This window comes from Oryctolagus cuniculus, chromosome 14 (assembly GCF_051225735.1).
Source record: "Oryctolagus cuniculus isolate XC-2025 breed Fujian yellow rabbit chromosome 14, ASM5122573v1, whole genome shotgun sequence".
NCBI classification, from domain to species: domain Eukaryota; kingdom Metazoa; phylum Chordata; class Mammalia; order Lagomorpha; family Leporidae; genus Oryctolagus; species Oryctolagus cuniculus.
This window is the reverse complement of record NC_142880.1, coordinates 87,725,602-87,749,681: the sequence shown is the minus strand read 5'-3', so window position 1 is coordinate 87,749,681 and position 24,080 is coordinate 87,725,602. Positions and strand designations below refer to the sequence as shown.

Sequence of the window (24,080 nt, the reverse complement as noted above, 5' to 3'; positions counted from 1 at the left end):
CCATTTCAGAAGACCTGAGCTGAAAAGAATGAGGAACAGCCAAAGAAAGAGCGTGTGAGAGAAGTGTGCTCCAGGTACTGCTTGTAGCAGCTCCAGCCTCTCCTCCCTTCTCACACTCATTCATCATCACTAGTATGTGTGGGACCAGAATTTTCTTCTTCCAAGGCACCCAACATCTAGCGTAGATCTGATTTAAGTAAGCCACAAGATGCAAACATCTGAGAAACAGAAAATCCGTTCACTTGTTCTTTCCCCAACTACCCCAAATAGTAGTAAATGTGACTAAGGATATTTCATAATCTTTCCTAGAAAATACATTCAAAAGTTTTTTTGTTTTTCCTCCTAGGCCGCACAGAAGTAAGAAAGATAAACCACATGAGTGAAAATAGAAAGCTACAGGGCCAGCGCTGTAGCGCAGTAGGCTGATCCTCTGTCTCTGGTGCCGACATCCCATACGGGTGCTGGTTCAAGTCCCGCCTGCTCCACTTCCTATGCAGCTCTCTGCTGTGGCCTGGAAAAGCAGAAGAAGATGGCCCAAGTCCTTGGGTCCCTGCAGCCATGTGGGGGACCTGGATGAAGCTCCTGGCTCTTGGCTTCGGATGGGCTGAGCTCTGGTTGTTGTAGCCATTTGGGGAGTGAACCAGAGGACAGAAGACCTCTCTCTCCGTCTCTACCTCTCTCTGTCTGTAACTCTGCCTCTCAAGTAAGTAAATATATTTTTAAAAAAGAAAAGAAAATAGAAAGCCAGAACCACCAGGAACAAGCATGTAGTCTAGTGGTTAAGATGCCTATGTCCACATCGGAGTACCTGGGTTGGATGCTTCACTCTGGTTCCTGACTCCAGCTTCCTACTGATGCAGAGCCTGGGAGGGAGCAGTGCTGGCCCCAGTGTTTGAGTTCCTGCCACCCATGTGTGAGACCTGGATTGCGTCCCCAGCTCCTGGCTTCAGTCCCACGCCACCCCTGGCTGTTGTAGGCATTTTGGGGGAGTAAGCCTGCAGATGGCAGCTCTCTCTTTTTACCTGCCTCTCTTTCTTTCTCTCTGAATAAAGAGAGAGTTTTAAAAGCTTCTACTACCCTCATGCCCTTTAGGTTGACTATTGACCAAAAAAAATGGAGTGTTGGTCAGGATGTGGAGAAATTGTGCAGCTGGTGCAACGTAAAGTGGTGCGGTTGCTATGGAAAACAGCTACCGGTTACTCAAACAATGGCAAATAGAACTACCAGCAATTCCTCTTCCAGATATTTTGGGCATTATATATAAAAGAATTGAAGGCAGGGTCTTGAAGAACTATGTGCACACACCCATATCCGTGGCATTATTCAAAGCAGGATTATTCCCAAAAGTCAAAAGCTGGAACTAATACAATTGTCCATGGAGGGATGAAAGGATAAACAAAAGGTGGGATATACATACTGTAGAATGTTATTTAGCCTTACATACGAAGGAGGGGTGGTTGTGTAGCCTAACAGTTAAGGGGCCCAAGTTACACTTTGGAGTACCTGGGATCAGTTCCTCACTGTAGCTCCGGATTCCAGCTTACTGCTAATTCAGCCCATGGGAGACAGTGGTGACAACTCAAGTCTTGCCACTCGTGTGGAAAGCATGGATTGATTTCAAGGCTCCTGTCTTCAGTCTAGGCCCAGCCCCAGCTGTTGTAGGCATTTGTGGAGTAGATCAGCATATGGGTGCTAATGGTGGTAGGGAAAACCTCTCTCTCTCTCTCTCTGCCTGTCAAATAATAATGAATAAATATTTAAAAGATTTATTTATATATTTATTTGAGAGTCAGAATTACAGAGAGAGAAGAGACAGAGATCTTCCATCTGGTGGTTCACCACCCCCCAAAATGGCCACAATGGCCAGGTCTAGGCTAGGTTGAAGCCAGGAGCCAGGAGCTTCATCCAGGTCTCCCATGTAGGCACAGGGGCCCAAGCACTTGGGCCATCCTCTGCTGCTTTCCCAGGCACATTAGAAGGGAGCTGGACCAGAAATGGAACAGCCAGGACTTGAACTGGCACCCATATGGGATGGTGTGCTGCAGATGGCAAATTTAACCTGCTATGCCACAGAACTGGCATCAAATAAACATTTTACTTAAAGAAAGGAAATTCTGACACATGCTACTACATGGATGAGACTTGGGGACATTATGCTAAGTGAAACAAGCAAGCCACAGAACGACAAACATTGTATGAGCCCACTTTTATGAGGAACCATGAGTAGTCAAATGCAGTACAGTAGGCTAAGCTGCAACCTGCAATGCAGCCATCCCTAGGAGCAGCAATATGGGTCCTGGCTGCTTTGCTTCCCTTCTAGCTCCCACTAATGCACTTGGGAAAGCAGTGGAAGATGGCCCAGATGAAGCTCCCGGCTTAGGCCTGGCTCAGCCCCGGCCGCTGTTGCCATTTGGGGAGTGAACCAGGAGATGAGAGGTTTCTCTCCCCTTGTCTCTCCCTCCCTTTCACTATAACTCTGCCTTTCAAATAAATCAGTCAATCTTGAAAAAAAGAAAGGGGGGCGGATAGGTGGGGGTGAGGAGAGGTGAGGCAAAGTGAAGCTGCCAGGGGCTGGGGGAGGGAAAACAGGCAGGTATTTAACACAGCTCAGAGCTGTGGTTTTGCAGGATGAAGAGACTCCTGGAAAGTGGCTACTCAACATGTGTATGGACTGACCACAAAATGTGCACATAAAATTGGCAAAGACTGATTTTTAGGTTATGTGTACACAATTCTTTAAGACAAAAAAATGGAAGGCTTATATGGAATAGAAAAGAGAAGAATCCGCAATCTTCAGGAGGTGTTTCTACCAGACGACGGCAGTTCCTGTCTTGTTCAGCTTAGATCCCCTCAAACGTCACAAGCCATCTTGAAAGGTGTCATTTAGGGGACTCTGTGCCCTCCCTAACATATTGGTAGATACGGCTATTTATCAGAGGTAATTTATGAGTCTGCTGAAAGGAGATGAGGGAGGGGAGAACAGCAAACTGGCAAAAAAAAAAAAAAAATGCTGCTGTTGCCCAAGGTCACAGCATGGAGGCTCAATCTTATTTCACACACACAAATCAGATCAATTGAAGATGGAAATGCATTATGCATTAGACAAACAGTGGCAAGCCTTGATAAAAGCAGACCTTAGAATGTGCATTAACAACAATTTGCATTTAGTAACGTTTCACATTTGAACATTAAGTGAATTGAAGAGGAAAAGTGAACAACAACAAAAAAACATATCCAATTGCTTTCTTGAAATACTGATGATAGTTGAGTAAAATCTTACAGCAACAATAAAACCCCAGAAATTATTTGCCCCCTGGTATCTTTTTCTTAAAAATTATTTATTTATTTGCAAGGCAGAAAGACAGAGAGAGTTCCCATCCACTCGTTCACTCCTTGGATGTCCCCAGTAGCTGGGGCTGGGCTGGAGTTGGGAGCCAGGCACTTGATCCAGGTTTCTCACATGAGTAGCACAATTACTCACGGCATCATCACAGCCTCTTAGGGTCTGCGTTGGCTGGAAGCAGGAATCAAAGGCAGGAGATGGGTATTGAACTCACGTGTGTTGATATGAGAGGCAGGTAACTGAGCAGTGTCGTAACCACTAGATCAAATGCCCACCCTATGACAATATCTGTTATCCAATACTTTGTTCCTGCTGTCCTCTCTGGTCCTCAAATTCCCTATGAGGCATTTTTATTCTTTTAGAAGCATTTCATCCTACAGCACATGCAATATTCATGCCAGACTTGAATTTGGCTAGCATGAGCCCTACTGTCATTTTTTTTTTTTTTTTTTTTTTGCTAAGAAAATATGGAACACCAGACTGCCAATCTAGCAGTAATGCACCATGCAATATGAGAATCACACACTTGGAAGGTACTTCAAGTAGACATACAAGCTACTTGGCATTATGTCTTTTCATAAACATGTTCACATCACTGTGGCCTAGAAAGCGCTATTCTGGGAATGCATCCTAAGGAAATAGTCCAAATGACTGAGAAAGCTATAGGCACGAGCATGCTTGCTGTGGAGTGCTTTCAGTCAACAAACCTTTATTAAGTGTCTATTATGTGCCAGGCACTATGCTGGCATAAAGTCTGGGCCTCGAGACACTCAGGATCAGCCGGGAATTCAGATAAGTACGCACTGAATTACAGCATGTGTGGAAAGTACTAACAGGGGACTGTGCAGGAGCAATAGAGACCGAACAATGCACAGAACAAAGAAAAAAGTTGAAACAGATTCTCGAAAATTTCGAGTGATGTCTTTATAATTTCTTTAGGGTATTTAAGACAACAGGAAATGTTACCATGTTGAACAAACTCTTTTATTATTCTGCAACGCTATTTTTCAATATCTTTTTTTAAAACAAAACAACCCAAGCATAATTGCTGCTAGCACACTTAGAAGTTCCTGGTCTTTCACTCCATAGGGTGCGGGAGTTGGATTGCAGTGACCAATCACAAAGTCCTCGTCTGATACATTTTATTGCAGACTATGTTTTCTACTAGACAATCTGCCCCCTCCTGCCCCTCCCCCCCAAAAAATTCAGTTAAGGAACTCTGAGTTCATTCTGCTTAAAATGCAAAAGAAAATAAACCCGCTACAAAACCCAGCTGCTTCTTTGAGAACCTTTTCTTGCAAATGGCCCAGAACTGCTTCAGAGGCTTCTGCTTTAAGAGTTCAGGGGGTTCTTTGCTAAATGTGGTATCTGTAAATTCGTCATGGTGTTTTAGTGCATTTACAAATGAGGAAATTCCAGCAGCAGTCGTTGCGTTTGGGAGCTCCTGAAGAAGTATGGATGGCACACGCCTAGTGCTATTTCGTGAGAAATAATAGTAACTCAGTCGGGACATGTGGCCATCTACCTAACATGCACTTCAGTTATTTACACTTGAATTAGAGAATTAGAGAAAACACCACTCAGATCAAGTCAGGACATGCCGCATATCAGAGCGTGGGAGCCATGGAGACGCCTCTTCCAACGTGTTCTGTCCTGCACCGTGGCTCAAGGCTTTGGATGGACTCCAAACTGGGGTGTGGTTTCTAAAGGCTTACATCTGACCTTTCTCTCTTATGAGAAAGTCTAAAGAGGAAGACTGAACTTGAAATAAACCAATGGGATGAACTTAAAACAAGCATTTGTTGAGTACCTTTATTTCCCAGGTATTGCCCCAGGCTTGGGGTGAGCAAAGTTTTTCTGTACGGGGCCAGGAAACAAATATTTTTGGTTTTCCAGGCCAGAGGTTCCGCTGCAAATGCTTGATTCAGCTGTTGTTGCACAAGCAGCCATGGACAATGTGGTCCTGTTCTGATAAAGCGCAATGCACAGGCCCAGGTTGGGTTAGGCCTGCAGGCTGCAGTGTGCCTGTCCTTGTCCTAGGTGCTATTTCATTTAAGGCACACAAAGTTGGCTGGTCATTTTCCCTGCTTGGAAATGAGAAAACCAGGTATCGGGGTGAGGGAAGCTGCCAGGGTCACATGTCTAGGCTGATGCAGAGCCAGGATTTCCACAAAGGTCTCTCCAAATCCAGCCTGAACTCTTTCCACTACACCAGAAGGGCCTCTGGGGTTGAATACAGACAAAGAAGAGCAGTCACTATGGATCAAAGGAAAGATGCCAAGACTAAATCCTTCCTTCTCAGTTAACGTTGAAGGATCTAGGCCCACCTATCACAAAGCAACATGGGGGCGAGGGGGAGAAGGCAAAAAACTTCTGGTAAACAGGGTCACTGGTAAACACTTCTCCCACGAGAAGCTTCTAGAATATCAGTACTAAATTCCTTCAAACCATAAGAGGAGAGGAACCAAGTGCTGATTCACAATATAGCAGACTTTGGCAAAGCCACCATGTGGTCACCCTCCTAGAATCCCAACACTCTCTGCGATGATTCTGTAAAACCACACATATTCAGCAACTCATTCAGTCCATGCCCAGACGGTGAGCCACATAAGTGCTTAAGAAAGGGACGGGCACTTGTCCTTCCGTAATGTTCAACAGCATCAGAGGCAAGGTGTGGACGCTGATCTGAACTGCCACTGAGCACAGAAAGAAGCTAAGTACCCAGCTCAGTGCCTGAAACCCGAGGAAAAACAGTGCAGACACAGGACAGTCCACTCCTGCTGGGACTTTAATCTAGGTTCCCATTGCTTTCTTTTTTCTCCTTGAGAGATTAGAGATCCTATTTTCGCCAGGGATGCTCTCATTTGGAATTTGAAGACAAGGTCCTAAGTCCATTCTTGTGACTCACCAGTTTGGTAATTTGGTACCCACATTAATTTTCTTGTCTTAGAGCAAGAGAGTTCAACTCAGTGCTTCTGAAAGTCTCTTCCAGGTTGTGCCTCTGTGAATCCTGTCTTTAACATGATTCTAAGTGCCCAAATAAAAGAAAAAGTAGCACGTGGATAAAACTCAGATGTCCACATACATTAATCCATGACATGGTGTCTTTTAAATCTGTATAGCCAAGAAGAGGTTTCCATGATTAAAACTACTTCCCTAGAAAAAGCAGGAAGTGTCGCTTACAGAGTTATACAATTTATTTCTGGAAATCAAATGATGATTTTTTTCCCCCAAAGGACAGAGGGTGCAGAAGATGTGGAGCAGATGGATTCATTGTTCCCCTATGGAGAGAAAACATTTCTACACCTTGCAAAAATATATTAATTGGCCTGCCATCTGGCAAGCCTGCTCACATACATAAGGGATAAAGTTTAGAACTTGAGGTTTAACATTTAAGCCTGTGGGGAGATGGTAATTGGCATCTTTCTGAGTTAGCATTAGTATTTTTAAAGGGAGCATTTCAATAGAGAGTTGAATAGAGTCAGGGGAAACCAGAACTGAAAATATAAGATCACCCACAGTGACATCACCAATGTCCATGGCCCTGCCCTCACAGCCAGCTGAGGCCACGCCCACCTTAGGCAGGCAGCTTTCTGAGCACGGTTTTGAATGATGCACCAACAGTTTACCGTCATTCCTCCCATGTCTTCTGGCGTTTATCAGCTATTTTTTCAAAGTATCTAGAAATCTTACCATCGTCAAACTGTACATTAAAAAGAATCTCATTAAGGGAAAAAAGTATATCGTAAGACAGAAGGTCAAATAAAATGCCTATATGAGTTTTATGGTATGCACACATCCAGGCAGAAAAATAACAAATTTGTAGCAGCAGATACATCTAAGTACTAGAATTTGGGGCAAATTTCTCTCTGTATGGTCACAAATATTTTGCCCATTCTTTGCCTTGAATACATTGCTAGTTTAAAATGTATTTTAAAAGATGTACATAATTTCCACTGAAGTTAAAATACAATAAAACAGTGGAGATACTCGACAAATTGATATAAAGAAAATAAGGTTTATTGGATGTATCTTTTATAAAATACACAGTTTATTTAGTCTTCCCTTTCATAGAGAGATCCCAGAATTTCTTCTGCAGTTCCATACCCTCTGCCCAGCCATGAGAGTCTATGGTGTGACCTGCACGTCTTACACGTACATAGCATACCACACATATAGGCCTCCCCCTCGTGGTCATGTTTCCTTTCCCAACAAATACTCCCACATCACGTTCAACTACTTCCTGAGAGTCACATCTGTTTATGTGGTTTCTTACAACTTCTCCATCTGCACAGCATCAAAGGGGCCATTACCTATTACTAATGGACCACACAGTTTAGTTGATGTTGTTCTCTCAAATATCCCATTGGGCCTCATTTTCCTGATACCTCACTTGACATCATCAACTAGCAATCAAATGATTCCTGACAGAAGCGATTTCTAGAGAGGATGACACATGCATCATGGATGCTGGAACAGGAAAACACAGTGTGGGAAAAATAAGGCGCTCACAGAATGCAGTGTTTAACTGAAAAGTCTGTCTTATTCCGACCCTGGATTAGTATTATCAAGCTATTACAAATATCTACAACTCTGAGGTAATAGAAATATTCCAATCCTAGTAGTTGAAGCTCTGAGACTGTGATTGTTAAAACTCATTGAACTGCCTACCTAAAGAGAACACGCTGACTACAGGAAAGCAAGCTCCATCTCAATAGACCTGGCTTAGTGCAAAATAGAAAACACTCGAGTTGCCTGGACTTTCTTCTTCTAGAGTAAATAAATGCTAGTGGCAAACCCTATGCCAGCAGGATTCTGAAGAAGCACTGGGCTGAGATTCGTCATAAGAAGTGTCTTTAAAATCTAAGAAGTACCCAAAGGGAAGACTTTCATTTGGTTCTTATGCCATCACAAAGCTGTCATTCCTTAAAAAAACAGCTCACATACTGTGCCACTGGAAGCTAAGAGATGGCTACTGAATGGATTGGTGTGGCTTAGAGAACTCCGCAAAATATCTCTGTGCTTTGTAAACACAGAAGCTTTATAGCTTATTCTTATACAGCTCTTTTAGGCATTACAAAGCAGTTACTTCTTAGTTGTCTAAACACAATGACTTTCTTTCCCAAAGGAAAAGACGTATTTAAGTGAGTACCATCAAGTCATTTCCCCTTCTGGGAGTAGGAAGCAGGCGTTTGGTTTAGAGGTTAAGATGTGAAGATTCCCCTTTGGGAACCCCACATCCCACAGTGGAGTGCCTGGGGTCCCTATTCCAACCAATCTCCTGCTAATGCACACCCTAGGAGGCAGTAGGTGATGGCTCAAGCAGTTGGGTCCCTGCCACCCAAGTAGGAGACCTGCAGTGAGTTCCTGGTTCCTGGCCTTGGCCTTGCCCAGCCCTAGGTGTCACAGGGGAATGAGGCAGAGGATGGAAGATCTCTGTCTCTCCCTCTCTTGTCTCTCTGCCTCTCCCTCTCTTGTCTCTCTGCCTCACCAAATTGATGCAATAAAAAAATGTAAAAAGTCATTTCCTTCTTTGAAAGTGAACATGAACACATCCAAGAGGAATAATATATTGTTTTCGAAAAGGTAAGAAGCCTGTAAATAATTCATCTCTCAAATCCTTTAACATACGGAGCCGGTGCTGTGGCACAGCTAGTAAAGCCACTGCCTGCAGTGCGGCATCCCATATGCACCCGCTTCTAGTCCCCGCTCTCCACTTCCCATCCAGCTCTCTGCTGTGGCCTGGGAAAGCAGTAGAAGATGGACCAAGTCCTTGCGCCCCTGCACCTGCAAGGGAGACCTGGAAGAAGCTCCTGGCTCCTGGCTTCAGATCGGCATGGTTCCAACTGTTGAGGCCATCTGGAGAGTGAACCAGCAGAAGGAAGACCTCTCTCTCTCTCTCTGCCTCTCTGCCTCTCTGTAACTCTGCCTTTCAAATAAATAAATAAATATTTTTAAAAATCCCTTAACATAGTTGTTCTGGCATTCCCACTGCAGTGCCCTATGAGATACAAGGACTTTGTCCCTCCTACGCTATGAACCATATGCTCTATTAGAAAGCAATACAGATATTGAGATGGGTGCATAATACACACACTCATGTGAATGCATGGGATTTATAAAACACAGGGGGAAATCTCAGAAAAGTAAGCATGGGTGCAGCGAAGTGTTACTCAAAAGGGCTCTAAGACAGCAGCTGTTCAGAGCTACACCATAAGCAAAGCTTCAATTTAGAAGCACAAGCTTATTCAAACACTACTATAAACGGTGATACTTTAAGGTGAGGAGATTACAGGCGAATACATATACAATTTCCATTAATGGGAAAGAGAATCAGCAGGTGACAATTGTAAAACAAAGTAAAACCTACTTCTATTTCTCAGTCTGTTCCCTCAGACAGCAGGTGGCATTTCTATAGCAAAGATCAAAATTATCAGTGCTCTGTATTCCACAAATGTCCTTGGAGCTGCCAACAGGCTGCTGTTCCCTGAAATTAAGACGCAAAAATCCTGCTTCACAAACATCACCATTAAAAATGAGAATACTGCTGGAGTTTTATTTCCCTTGGAGACAGGGTAGGAAAGGCTTTTTAATCAGGATTTACCATCTACTGCTGGTTAGATCTGGGGCCCGTGAATTTCTCTAAGCCTCAATTTTTCATCTGTGTAATAAATGTAATAATACACCCTTCCCAGAGCTGTTGTAAGAACTAAACAGCCAATATGGACCAAAGTGCCTCAACAGAGGCTCTCCTTGCCAGTCTCCTTGGCTGGTGTTGGTATTTCTCCTACCGGCTAAGGCACGCTGCTGTAATTATTTGTCTAAGTGACTTTTTAACACCAGCAGATCGAGCTGCTTGAAGAAGATCACGCCATGTCTACCTCTGTTTCTCAAGTGATCATCGGAGCCATGGTCACATGAAAGGCATTCGGAAAGTATGTGGCACAAAAATGCCAAAGCGAGGTAATGTGATAAATGCCTGAACCCTGTCCACAGAAGGCAAACAGAGTCAAACTCAGTAATTAGATGATCAGGTTTCAGAAGGTGATTCAGGCTCACCCGCAAGCACCCACAACAGGAAAAGGGTCACACAAGATGCATGAACTCATAAATAACCCTCTCGGATATCTGTTAGCGTAATTAACTTCCCCTGTCTCCGACGCTACCCCTCCAGCTCTCGCTCTCTCTGTCTTTGGGCTCAGTTTGTAATTTCAGGTGACGCCTCTTTAGCGCCTCTAAAGCAGACCAAGAAAAGCAATTCAAAGAGTTGCTCCACAGCATTGGGGCTGGAGCCCCCCTCCTCCCCCCCAACAACCCAATCCCCAAGACATCGTAAGTAACTCAGTCTGCGATCAGAAGGCAAAACCAAGCAGAGCACAGCAAAAACAAAGCCAGAATCACTTTAGTCTAACAGACCTTAACACAGAGTTTAAGATATATACACACCTGGGACTTCCCAACAAAGTCCATAAGTGTTGGGCCATGAATCCCCTCCAAACATATTAAATAGATTGGAAATCAAACCTGTTAAGTGGCAGAAGGAACAGCTACGAGCTACTGCCTGCTGGACACACCTATTAGAAAGAAAGGTTTGAAAAGTGAACCTTGTTTCTTCAGCTCCAGGCTAGGCATGTCACTTACATGGGAACTGGCCGAGACACAGACTATAATCTTTCGGGAACAATGGGTCATGACGAGCTTCCTTAATGCCAAAATAAGTGTTTAGAAGTGATTTCTGCTATTTGAAAGAAAGCGCGGAGGGCATATATGTTTACTCTGGCTTCAGTCCAACACTTGCCAGCATCGGTGCCAAGAGTCAGAATTCTTCCCCCTCGTGGATTTCCAACCTGGGACCAATTCCATGGAATGTTTGTGCATCCTAGGAATGGCGTCGAAAACTTGCATCATGTCGCTATCTGAGCAGGTCAATTTACATACCTTTTGACTCCCCAAATCACCTAACTCTGATCTAAGAAGGCAGGCTAATTTTAAGGCTAACTCTCAAGAGGTAAGACAAACCACGCTTGCTCTTGGGTCAAGAGCTTCCTTTAAGAAGCATCAGATGATAAGTAATCAATAACAGTGTCAAAGAAGAATAAAGTCTCCCTGCCAGGCAAGTATTTTGGCAAGGGCTGTGCTGGTAAAAGGGCATCAGAACCACTAAGATCCAAGAAGCAGACTGAAGACAGCAGGTCCCTATCCTGGGCCTGCATTCCTAAGTCTAGAAAACCAATACTGACTTCTCAGCTCAAAAAAAAAAAAAAAAAAAAAAAAAAAAAAAAAAAAAAGACCACCTTGATTACAAAAGCTAATTTACCTGAAACAAAAGAAGACAGCTGAGAAAGAATACTTACTACACAGAAATTGCACAGGCCACACAATAAAAAACATGGCAACTTTCATTCTTTATTAACTCCATTTCTGAAACACCTAATCCCAGACATCAAGTCCTGAAAAATACAGGAAACTATGCTCACAAGCACAGAACCTTACGTTGCCGAATCCATAAAAAGAACTGCTGCCTAAAGCGCCTAGCATCACCTGACATCCCAGTGCCACACCAGCTACTGTGGCCACTGGAGATCAAGGTTAGGAAACCCTCGTCCTTCCTGACCTATCATTTATGGGAAATGCAGATTCATAGTCACTCGATTTCCCAAGGCAGATGTGCCAGTCAGTCATTCTGCCACCTGCCCACCCTCTGGGGCAAGCCTAGGCAACATTGATAATGAACTAATTTGGGGGTTATCAAATTGTTTGTGTTTATATGGATTGGGTATTAGGATGTGGGACACTAACTGGATAAAACTAATCCTCACATAGAAAAATAAACATCTGTCCAAACACAGCTTCAGTATCTCCAATGATCAGAGCCTGGTAACGAACTCAGGAAAAGTCTTTGATTTTTGTATCAAAAGTTTCAAGATTAGCCAAGTCAAAGTAATATTTTTACAGGAATTTTATCTCAAGTTCCATGATCAACAAGCCATCCAAATCAGACTTGGAGAAATAACATTACATAATAGCCACTTAATAGCTATTGTTTTACAGTAACAAAGGTTTCGGTTACCATATTTCCTAGAGGGCTTTCTTGGGCTGGCGGTTTTTCCCATGACAAACATCCTCCCCCAACCCCAGGCCCTCCATACATCTGGTAAAGTGAAACACTTAACAGTTACGACTTTCCATTTAAAGATTTCTATCATACGGCCTTTGCAAAGCCAGGAATGTGAAAAGGGCACAGGTGATACTTACGCAAGCAACGGGAGCAGTGACCGCTTTCAGATTCAGAGCAGAGAAATCCAGCCGCAGCTGGCTAATATTCTAACAGTGACTTTTAAGGAAGAAGTGCAGTAAATTCTGCGAGACCAACACACATGGTCATTTTTTAAATCAGAACAGAATAAAGCTTGGTCAATACAGCTTCAAGAAATATCAGTGGGTCTGCTGCTTGCATCAGCTTTCTTCCTCCTCTATTTCTAAAACCCTGGAAGCCAGTTTCACTCATCTCCTTGCGATCTCCCACCAGGTCCTCATGCCCTCCACCCGGGTGAATCACTCCGACCCTCTTCCTGACCCCCAATTTGAAATTCCATGCCAGATTAGAAACTTTCCAAGGACACGGGGAGCAGGTTCCCACCGCTGAAGAGCTACGAAGCATATTCAAGAACTTCAGAACACACATGAGGAGTCACCTCCACACTTGCCTGTACTTTGGCCATAAATGAAAGAGACGCTAAACTCTAACAAAATCAGAGCCACTGCTAACAGAAGATGACAAAATGTAGAAATTCCCAGAGTTCTCTGATAAAGCAAGCAACCAGCAACTGGGTGCTTAAGAGAAGAGATAAACATTAACAACTGCCTATTCTTCTTAGGGATCTCTTTTACCTTCAAGTGCTGATCAAAGCCCAAATTCTCTACCAGAGTCTTTTTTTCTTTAAAACAAAACAAGTCCTCTCAGTTTGATATTGGTATAATTACCTTCTCTAATAAGCATGTCCAATGGCCATTAGTGCAGCGAAATCTCCCACAGGTCCTCTTATTCTATTAGCAAGGTTTTGGGTCAACAATTTCAGAATTTACAACTGAGTTCATGGTGGAACTTTCCTCATTTCCAGGCAGACAGAGGAAAAGCAGATACAAGGGAGCAGAAGGACTACAAGTAGTAGAAACCTCACAAACTTTTATTTAGAGATAGCTAAATGCATCCCAAAAGCCAAATTGGGATATCGGACTTCTACTGATAAAGGCTGAGTCTGCTTTTAATAAATAGTATGCTGTATGCCCTGTGCCTATTGTCTTTCATCCAGATAGCCCAGGACCACTTTAATACCTTGCCTCTACTACTCAACTTTCAAAGGGATTACTCAGTTCCCATGATGTCTCCCCCAAAATGACTAAGCTGCAAGTCCTCAAGACAGCTCAGATTAAAATAGCGTCCTGCATGCTCACTCACAGTAGAGATAGGGTGTGTATGGGGTGGGGGTGGGCTCTCCCTTCCAGCCCAGCTACTTCTATTTCAAACCCTAAGCGGAGGAATCTCCTCAGTCATTCAGACTGAACACTACTCCAAGCTTCCTCCCGTGTGAGCCATCTCCACACAAGGACTCAGACGATTGCCTGACTCCAGCACCTCTCAGGTTGCAGCCCAGAATGCCTGTGGTCTCTGTCTTGAAGTTTTCGATTCCCGTTTTAAAGACATGCTTCAGACTTCGGATAACAGGATATCCAAGAAGCAAGCAAAGCCAAAAAGGAACAAATTGTTCCACGGCTGCTGACTGTGGAGTTCTCTGTATATTCCCCTCCCTGCTGCTTCCATGCTTTGAGTCTCTCTCTCTCTCTCTCTCTCTCTCACACACACACACTCCTCCCAGTGACATCCAATGACAGCAACGCGTAGCCCATGCCTCCCCCCAGAGCACATGTTCCATATTCTAAGGGTTTATTTTTAATGAACTTGTTCTGAAATCTTTTTATATTCTCACACATCTCCCCCCACCCCTTCCCTGACCAAAAAAAGGAGGAGGCCGGGGGCAGGGGGGGACCTACATAATCCAGGGGCAAGACAATCTGCGATCTCCTATTGTCAGCTTCACACCAGAGGCTACAAGCAACGTTTGGAAAACGTGCAGAGTTCTGCTCGCTTCCCTTGCATCCGGCAGCTTTGGCAGGGCCGGGCTGCCCAGACTGCCAGCGTCTCCACAGAAGCATCCGAGCGGCTGCCGCATTCTCGGGGGGCTGGGGAGGGAGGGCAGCCTGGGCACCAAAGGCTCCAGGAGCCTCCGCTGTGGTCCAGCTCCCTGGCAGTGCGAGCAGGACGGAGGGGCGAGCCCTGCTGGGACACACAGGACAGAAAACAGGGCGCAGGAAGAAAGGAGGGGATGAAGCAGTTAGGAAACAGGTCTGGGCAAAGCGAGGAGTGGGAGGACCGAGGGAGAGCCGAGCCTGCAGGTCAGGCGTGGAGAGGTGAGGCGGAGCGACAAGTGGAACCAGGTTTCAGGCACCTGGGGAACGCTGCGAAGGACAGGCTGGAGCCCCAGGGCTCCGGAGGAGATGGGGGTAGCAGGTGGCAGCCAGAGACCCTCGGGTCCGAGTCGGGGCCTTGATACAGGCCAAGCTAAACTCCAACCATCAACACCTTAGAGGGCAAATCCTCCCAAGGCTGTGCAAGGAACTTGGGTCTCCAGGGAGGAGGTGAAAAGGAAACTGTCATTGCCAATTTGGGCAATGAAGCAAGCCAGTGAGCAACAGTGAGTAAGGGGATATGATTCAGGACAGCGGACTGACGGGCAGACCATGTATGGGCGGAGGCCAGGGTGTCAGGACGTTGTGTTTGGCTTCCCACAGAGAGGGAGCGTCCTGGGTCTCCGGCTTCTCCCTTCACCCCCATTTCCTGGCTGGGAATCTGCCACGGCCACTCCATCATCAGGCTGTGGCAACCGTTGATCCCAAAGGCATCAGTGACCTCACAGGGGCTAGATACAATGCACACATCCATTCCAGGGTTCCGTGCGGTGGCAGCGTTGGCCGTCTGCCTGGAGCTCTAAGATAGCTCTTCCTTCTATGGGACTCCTCTCCCTGCCAACACACACACACACACACACACACACACCATGAGTCTCCCTTCCTGGATGAGCTGCCTCTCTGCCCACTCATGAACCAGGCCGACTGCAGTTCTCTCCCAGACTTCGCAGCCTGTCTCGCAATGACTGCTGTGCCAGCGACTTCCGAGGCCGCCTGCCCAGATGCGCAACCTCCGTCTGCACTTTCTCTTCCCAATCTCAAGGAGCCCACAGGTGGCTCTTGGACAGGTTACCTTCCCAGACCACCTTAATCAAAAGGAGCCCCTCACATCCACCCCCAGTTACTTTTCTCAGCCCTTGGTGAAAATGCTCAGAACACACGTCACAGTTTGGCAATGAACTTACTTAGATACTTCTTCATTGGTGAGGTCCAACCACTCTGTCTTGTATATCACCAGGTCTCCTTGAAGAACGTGTGCCTCAGCTCTGCTCCCCAGCCTCACTGCCCACAAACCATCCCCATGTTTCTACGACAACAGTGATAATAGTAACACCTAGAACCTATCTTGAGTTTTTATGTCAGTCATTGCATTCAGCATTTTACACATATGAATGCATTTTAATTGTCACAGTAATTGTATGATGCAGGTAATTATCCCATGTAACAGATGGGGCAACTGAACCCCAGTATGGGATACAAGGTGAGGATACTGGTTGAAGGAAGGAAGGAATACCCCATGGTACTAAGCAAACAATAGGTTTTCAATAAATATGGATTTAAATGAGCTTTGGGAGAAAATAAAAGGAAAAAGACAGATAGAGGTTCTTATGTCTTCCCCTCCCCGACTGTTATACATGCACATGGTTCCTTTATTTCCCTGGACCCCAAATCCAAAATCCTAGGATCATCATGGAATCTTCAGCCTCAGAGCCAATGTTTCATCATTTTCCGTAAGTTCGAAACAGTCTTTCTGGTTTTTTTTAAAACTTTTTTAAGTCTTTTTTTTAAAAAAGATTTGCTCATTTGAAAGGCAGAGTTACAAAGAGAGAGGGAGAGATAGGGATCTTCCATCAGCTCGTTCACTCCCCAAATGGCCACAACAGCCGGAGTTGGGCTATCAGAAAGTAGGAGCCAAAAGCTTTTTCCAGGTCTCCCATGTGGGTAGCAGGGGCCCAAGCACTTAAGCCATTCTCTGCTGCCTTCCCAAACACATTGGCAGAGAGCTGTACCAGAAATGGAGCAGCCAGGACAGAACCGGTGCCCATATGGGATGCCAGCTCTGCAGGCAGCGGCTTGACCTATTACACCACAGCACCAGCCCCTTGAGTCTTTCTTAAAGGCAAAAATCTCACCACAACCCTTATTCAGGACTTCAGAAATCTCTCAAATAGGTTATTACAATAATTTATTAATTAGTTAGGTCTTTCCAACACTCCCAGCCCTACACGACCTCATCCCAACAGACATTTCCCTCCCTCGTGGGATGAAAGCCAAGCTCCCTTGCAGACCAACTGTTCAGCTCTCGTCCCCAGCCTCATCGCCCATGACTTGTCCCCAAGTTCTCAAGATAGTGATGATGGCCACAGCTAGGACTCACCACCCGTTTTCTACATAAGTCATCACATTAAGCATTTTACACACACGAATGCATTTTTACCTTCACAGCAAATGCACAAGTAATTTACTTAGCTCATTTACTAGATGGAGCAACTGACGTCCAAAGATATTAACTTGCCCAGTGTCAGAGTCAAGATTTGAACCCAGGTGACTGGCTTTGCATCAGCCATTGTGCTGTGCTGCCTCTTCCAACTTTCTGCTTCAGCAGTACTAAGCTATGCTGGGTTCTTTATGCTCCAATAATCCTGAGCTATGTATAGTTCCTTGAACTCTGCGTTGCCAAGGCCACCATGCCTTTGTTCACACCATTTCTTCTGCCTCTTGGGAAGACTTTGTACTGTCTGACAAACATAATCTATCTTCAAGCTTCCCAAGGAGCTGCCTCTTCTCCATGACCACTCTTGGCTCTGAGGCCAACGTTGCTCTACTGCACTGACCACTCCTGTGGCTTACACGTACCGTGGAAACGCTTCTCTCCCACCATGGTCTGCAATGTTTTATTTGCATGTTTCATTTGGAAGTATGCCTATGACTGTCAGCTTTGGGACACCATGTTCAGGCACACAGTAGGTATGTAACAAATGCAGGTTTAACGGGGCTTTGGGTAAAAGACATGAGTGCAAGTTCACTAACATCAAGAACGCCAGGGCAGAAGTCTATTCTTCATAGTTCACATACATTCATGAACAGAACAAAAAGAAAATCCCACCAAACACTACAGGTGTTTCTGAAGGGAAGACGCTTTTTGCAAAAAAAAGCTCAACACATTCTGACAACTACAGCAGTTAGCTTAAGATCCCTGAATGTACCTGCTGTTCATAGCAACTGCTGAGTAATGTAGATTCAGCAAAAATAAATAAATAAACCACACATACAAAAGGCAAACCAAAAAGCCCAAGTCAAAGCAAAACAAACTTCTTTTATCCCTTAAGTTCTCAGAAAAAATGTACTCAGAAACTTGTCCAAAGTGATTAACTGAGTCACAGATGGCTCGTTGGTGTGGGTAGGGTTTGTTGTTAGATTTATTTATTTGAGAGGTAGAGTTATAGAAAGGGAGACACAGAGAGAAAGGTCTTCACCCACTGGTTCACTCTCCAAATGCTACAAGGACTGGAGCTGGGCCAGTCTGAAGCCAGGAGCTTCTTTCTTCCAGGTCTCCCAGGTGGGTGCAGAGCCCAAGCACTTGGGCCATCTCCTCCTGCTTTCCCAAGCCATAAGCAGAGAGTTGGATCAGAAGAGGAGCAGCCAGGACAGGTACCGGTGCCCATATGGGATGCCGGCACCACAGTGCTAACTAAGGGTTTTATTGACTCAGGTGCCATGAGGTTTGGAGGTCATCACAGAAGTCAAGCAGAAACACAAACAACTTCAGAACACTGGGGCTGGAAAGCAAACCTCCTCTAGATTCTCCAAGCTGCCCTCCAGCAAACCACAGGCCCACTTCAACCTGAGCAGCAACGTGCAGGAATCCATGATGGCACTTTACTCCAAGTGTCACAGAGAGGAGACAGCACTGAACGAGAGCTCAGTGCCATCCCCCTCAAAGTTGTAATCCAGAAGGAAAACAGAAGATGGTATAAGGGATTCCTCAATGGATGGCATACCCATAAATCTGTGAAATGGACAAGTGTCTATAACATGTGAATTTGGGTGGAGCCTAGATTTCTATCCCTTAAAGCAGCAGAGGAATGGCTATGCTGAGACCTCCTGCAGCAAACACAAGAAGGGCAGAGAAGAGGAGCGGCCCCCAGGGCAACAGGTGAGCTCTCAGGGCAGACAACAGTCACAGTCACCCAGACTCTCCCAAGTCTGCAAAGGGCAAGACGAAACAGTACGGAGGGCACAGGGACAGCGCCTTCAGCTCATCAGCTCTCTGTAGCCTTAATGAACCCAGGCCCAGGTGCAAGCCTGTGGCTTCTTTTCACCAAGAACTCCAGGAGTTAAAGGCTCACTAAGGGCTCTGAGTAGAAGAAGAACCTTAAGTTTTCCTGTGGGAGGAAAAGTAACAAGTCGTGCTGTGCTGAACTGGCAAGGATCATATGATGAAGCAACTGACAATTTGCATCAAAACAAGGGTTCAGGATAAGAGCTGAAACCATCTACCTCCCTCTCTCCCTCTCTCTCTCATATTAAAAAAAAATATGTCTTGAAAAGCAGAGGACCCAAGTGAGAGAGAGTGGGGGGGGGCACTAAGTGTATGTGTCAGAGCTGTCATCCACTGGTTCACTCCCCAAATGCCCATAGTACCCGCAGCTGGGCCAGGCTGAAGCCAGGAACCAGGAACTCCACTCAGGTGCCCCGTGTGGATGGCAGGGACCCAGATATTTGAGTCATCGCCTCTGCTTCCCAGGACATTTATTAGCAGGAAGCTGGAATAGGGAGAGGAGCCAGGACTCGGAGCTAGGTACTCCAGTAGGAGACGGAGCATCATCTTCATTGCTGCCCCAAATGCCCACTCAACTTCTCTTTCTTTAGAGATTATTTATTATTTATCTGAAAGAGAGAGAGAGAAGGGAACCTTCCTTCTGTTGGTTCATTCCCCCAAGTAGCCATAACTGCCAGCTCTGAGCCAGGCTAAAGCCAGGAGCCATGAACTTGATCTTGGGCTCCCACATGGGCAGAGGCCCAAGTACTTTGGCCACCTTCCTCTGCCTTTCCAGGTACATTAACAGGAAACTGTATCAGAAGCAGAGTAGCAGGCACTCCGATAAGGGATGCCAACATCACAAGCAGTGAATTAACACACTATGCTATCATTCCAGTCCCCAAATTCCTCTTTTCTTTAAGTGGAACATAGCCCTTTGAGCTCCAAGATGTTCATTCACAGACTTCCAGCTGAATTTTACTCTTTGAAGCAAGAAGCTGATACCAAAGAGAAGGTTAAGATGAAGTGCCCTGGAGGACAGTGTTGTGGTGTAGGGAGTCAAGCCACCACCCACAGCACCAGCATCCCACATGGGCACCAGTTCAAGTCCTAGCTGCTCAGCTTCCAATCCAGCTCCCTGCTACTGTGCCTGGGAAAGCAGCAGAAGATGGCACAAGTGCTTGGGCCCCTGCCATCCACAAGCAAGACCTGGATGAAGCTCCTGGTCTCAGCCTGTCCAACCCTGGCCATCGCAACTATTTAGGGAGTGAACCAGTGGATGGAAGATTGATCTCTTTCTCTCTCGCTCGCTCTCACTCTCTCTGTCTCTCTCTCTCTCTCTCCTTTTTCCTTCCTTCCTCTTCCTCTCCCTCTCTGTAGCTCTGCCTTTCAAATAAGTAAATAATAAAAAAAAAATGTAAAAAGATGAAGTCCCCTGGGTTGCAATGTTCATTGGAACAAGTAGGTGGTAAAAAATATTCAAAATGAACAACCTGTCAGACAGTGCACAGGAAAGAAACTGCCTTGGAGAGGGGAGTTGTTCCAGGATGCCTTCACCTGGACCTGGAGCCACGTACTTCGAGGGCAGCACAAGGACCGGGCAACTTGGAAGGAAGAGATCCTTTGGATACAATGGGTGTTTAGGGAACTTGGCCAGCCATGTCAAGCACGAGCTTGGACTGGGAGGAGGAAACAGGTTCGGGGCAGTTGAGGGACATCTCAGAGGAGAAGAGTCACGGTAAGAGTGCAGGTTCCACATCCATATGGAAGCACAGAGCTAGAACGGATGGCAGAGTAATAATAGAACGCAGCCCTGGAGGGAGCATCTGGCCTTCGTCTTCCTAAACCTGCACTGTGGATACAAAGCAGCACTGGCCCTCTGGGAGGCCCACGACCACTCTGAGGTCAAGATGACCTTCAACATGCTTGTTTCCAAACTTCACCGATCCTGGAAATCCTTGTAACACACAGGCCATCCCAACCTCTACTCTTGGAAAGGAGGGAAGAAAATGAGCCTCCCTGTCTATCTTGCTGAACCCCAAGTGTGGGCCCGCGACTTGGGGAGTGGAAACAGCCCTCCCCGACCCTGCTGCTGGGATGAATCCAGGCTACTGTACAGCTGGACTCTGCCAGCATGCGCTGTCTGGACTGGAGCGTGAGGGCTGTATCGATGTTGCCCTAAAGCCAGAGCTGTGCAGCCGACTCTATCAACAGCACGACCCACAGGCAGGGAGGGGGAGAGAGGTTCCAAGTGCTTTTCAGGTTCAAACACAGACACGATGCCACAGCAGACGGATTTCTCCCAGAACTGGCTCCAGCTAAGAGTCCAGGCTGCGCCACAGCCAGTACTGCACCACTCACACCTACGGAAGGGCTCCCATCAAGTTCAAAGTTGAGAAGTTACGGAGTTTACCACCAAGAGGGGCTGGCCCTATTCACAGCATGCAGCCCTCTTCAACTTTATTAGCTGTGTTGGAGGTTCAGGGCCCGGATGACACAGCTTGAACAAAAATGACTGGTGCCAAAAGAAAGAGTCCTTGAGTGCACTACTATAGGACAGACTAGGAAAAGCATGGCCACCTGGTTAAGAGGCAGAGCTTTAGAATTCAACAGGGCTTAGTGGTATCTACACTGTTCAACCTGTATTCAACATAATATGACTTTGCAACCTGCCAGATGTCACACATGGACAAATACACACAAGCTGGTGAGCAAGTGATGTGTGTGTGTGTGTTGTGTATGTGTATCTGTGTGTGTGTGTATATAACAGTGCATCTGAGAGAATTCTAGGACACTTATGAAATCTAAGAAATACTAGGGAACATTTCCAAAGCCACAACTACTGGGCAGACATTTGACCTAGCAGTTGAGATGCTACCGGGAATGCTTACATCCCACATCAGAGAGCCTGGATTTGAGTCCCAGCTCTGCTCCGAACTCCACCTTCCTGCTAATGCTCACCCTGGGAGGTAGCAGTGGTGGGCCAAGGGGTCGGGCCTGCCAGGTACATAGGAGACCTGGATTGGGCTTGCAGCTCCTGGGTGTTAAGGGAGTGAACCAGCGGATGGAAGTTCTCTGTCTCTTTACCTCTCAAATGAAATAAATATAAACATCTGTAAAGAGCTTTGTTCTAAAAGCCTGCTAAGTTTTCCAAAGCACTGCATATCTGCATTTATAGTACAAAACATCAAAAGTATAACCAAGCGGAGAGAACCGTGTTCTTGTGTCCTTTGAACACCCGCACGGAGAGATTATGAACCTCCCAATCTGATAGTCCATATCCTGTTTATTTGGCTCTGTTGTTGCTCTCATACAAGTTCCCGTGTAGGTGTGAGGCAAGTTTTGAAGAAAAATAAAGAATCTGTGTTTATACAACTCAGAGGGCGAGCCCCTCTAAAATCATCGCAACGCTACGATTCTGTGCTGGTCACCACGGTAGAGAGAGGAGAAGCACCTTCCTGAAAATCAAATTCCGTCAAGCCCCGTGTCAGCAAATTAACTCTGAGCTGCCTTTCACTTGTGGCATGAGCTTCAGCGTGACTTTAAAAATTCTCCTTCTGTCAAATAGGTGTTACAAAATAAAAAGGCCAGCCTTGTATTCATAACAAAACCCAGTAAAAAATCAGCATGGCAAAGTTACGCAGATCTGCCCCTTTAAGCAGTCAGTATGAAGCAGGCTAACTTGGGCTATCACCGCATCGTACATCTGCGTCTTGGAAAGGTCAAGCGTTTAATGAGGGGGACCTCTGAGCGCCTACGAAGAGCAGCAGAAGCCCCCACAGCTGATGAATGAAGGGACACACATGATCAGATCAGAGGCGCAGACCTGGACAAAGTATCTCCTCCGCTCTCGCCTTGCTCTCTCCCCCTTACTCAGAAGGAAATGTCTGATTCCCCACATTTCGGAAGATCAACTCTGAGAAACACAGCCATCAAATTACCCAGGAAACCACTGGGACAATGGAATATCTGACACAGTGCTCGCAGAGCAAGGAACAAACTTTTTAAACAGGGTCCAACCAACAAAATCCCAGCTGTTACGGGGTCCCGCAGCCCTGGGCTGAGAAAGCGCCCCCTCTCCAGGCTGGCAGCCCGGCGACTTTACCTTTGTGTCCTGCGAAGCCTGTTCCCACTCCTCAAATGAGGCAGAGTAAAGTTTGAGAGCACAGTCCAGAAATTGGGGTCAGACATATCCATTTCTTTCTCTCTTCAATTCACTGTAGGTTCAAGGCCATAAGACCAAACATACGGGGAGAGAGGAAAAAAAAAAGAAAAGAAAAAGGCAAAAAAAAAATTCCCAATTATCTGCTCACCCCCCTGGGAGAAAACGTGCTGTGGACTGAGAGCTGAAGAACAACTTGGAGCATGTCTGAGAATTACGCGGCCGGGCCTTTAATTAATATGCAGCCACCTCTCGTAGGCTCAGAAAACTTATTTCCTCCCGGTTCGCGCTCCCCGAGCCAGGCTTGGCCAGCTATAAACAGTAATTACAAGAGTTGAGCCTGCGTCCTGCTCGAAATGCTGTCTGTGTGTGATTCAGTCCAAGGTACTTTGTCATCTGTTTGGCAGATACCATTTGCAGCTCCTGCGTGGGGGAGGGAGGCCAGACTATTTTAAGTCTTCGGTTCCGGGAGGCTGTTGCTTATCAGCAGAACCATGCACATCCGAACATGCCCAGTGCCCAACTTCCTTTTGGTATCTACATACAAGGAAAAGAATTCAAATACAAAAAACAAAAACAAAAAAAAAGCTTCTCTCACCCTCCCCTCCTGGGGGAAAGAAAATAACAAAACAGGAAACTTGAAAGCACTTGGAGAAAAATCAGCCTATGGGAGGACTTGAACCTGACACCTAGCTGAGTTGCCCTGGCAGAGACCGGCGGCAGCGGCGGGCAGGAGGAGGGCAGCAGGGCCCTGTCCCTCTGGGCTGTGCCTGGGAGCGGAGCCTCCTGGGAAAGGGACACCCCGCTCCCCCCCTGCAGGGGCTGAAATGGATCTGTCCCACAAAATAAATAAATAAAGCAGCAAGGCTGGGAACGCGCTGGGGTGCGTGCAGCACACCTGAGGCGGGTGTGTGAGTCAGCGCGGGACGGAGCCCGAGGAAAACACTCCCAGGAAAGTCCTGATGACTCTGCCATGACGCTGGGTGTTGCATAGGAAAAGCGTGCCAACGGGAAGCTGGACAAGCCCAGGAAGCCACACTGTGGCGTTCCATGGGTGAACTACAGGG

The 24,080-nt window shown here is 46.2% G+C and overlaps 1 protein-coding gene across 18 annotated transcripts in view; it reads right to left on the bottom strand.

Moving 5' to 3' along the window:
- The window catches only part of MAST4 (microtubule associated serine/threonine kinase family member 4), a 623,464-nt gene that overhangs the window by 152,005 nt on the left and 447,379 nt on the right, over nucleotides 1–24,080 (bottom strand). For 2 of the 18 annotated variants that reach the window (XM_008262297.5, XM_008262300.5), the window contains exon 1: nucleotides 22,957–23,431. The exons of 13 other annotated variants lie outside the window; for them this stretch is intronic. In XM_008262297.5, the coding sequence (XP_008260519.4) occupies nucleotides 22,957–23,048 (92 nt within the window). In that variant the 5' untranslated portion in view covers nucleotides 23,049–23,431. Of the gene's footprint in view, nucleotides 1–10,789; nucleotides 10,982–22,956; nucleotides 23,432–24,080 lie in introns of those variants that run through there. 3 more of the 18 variants (XM_070056816.2, XM_051853681.3, XM_070056817.2) reach the window with 3 other exon arrangements.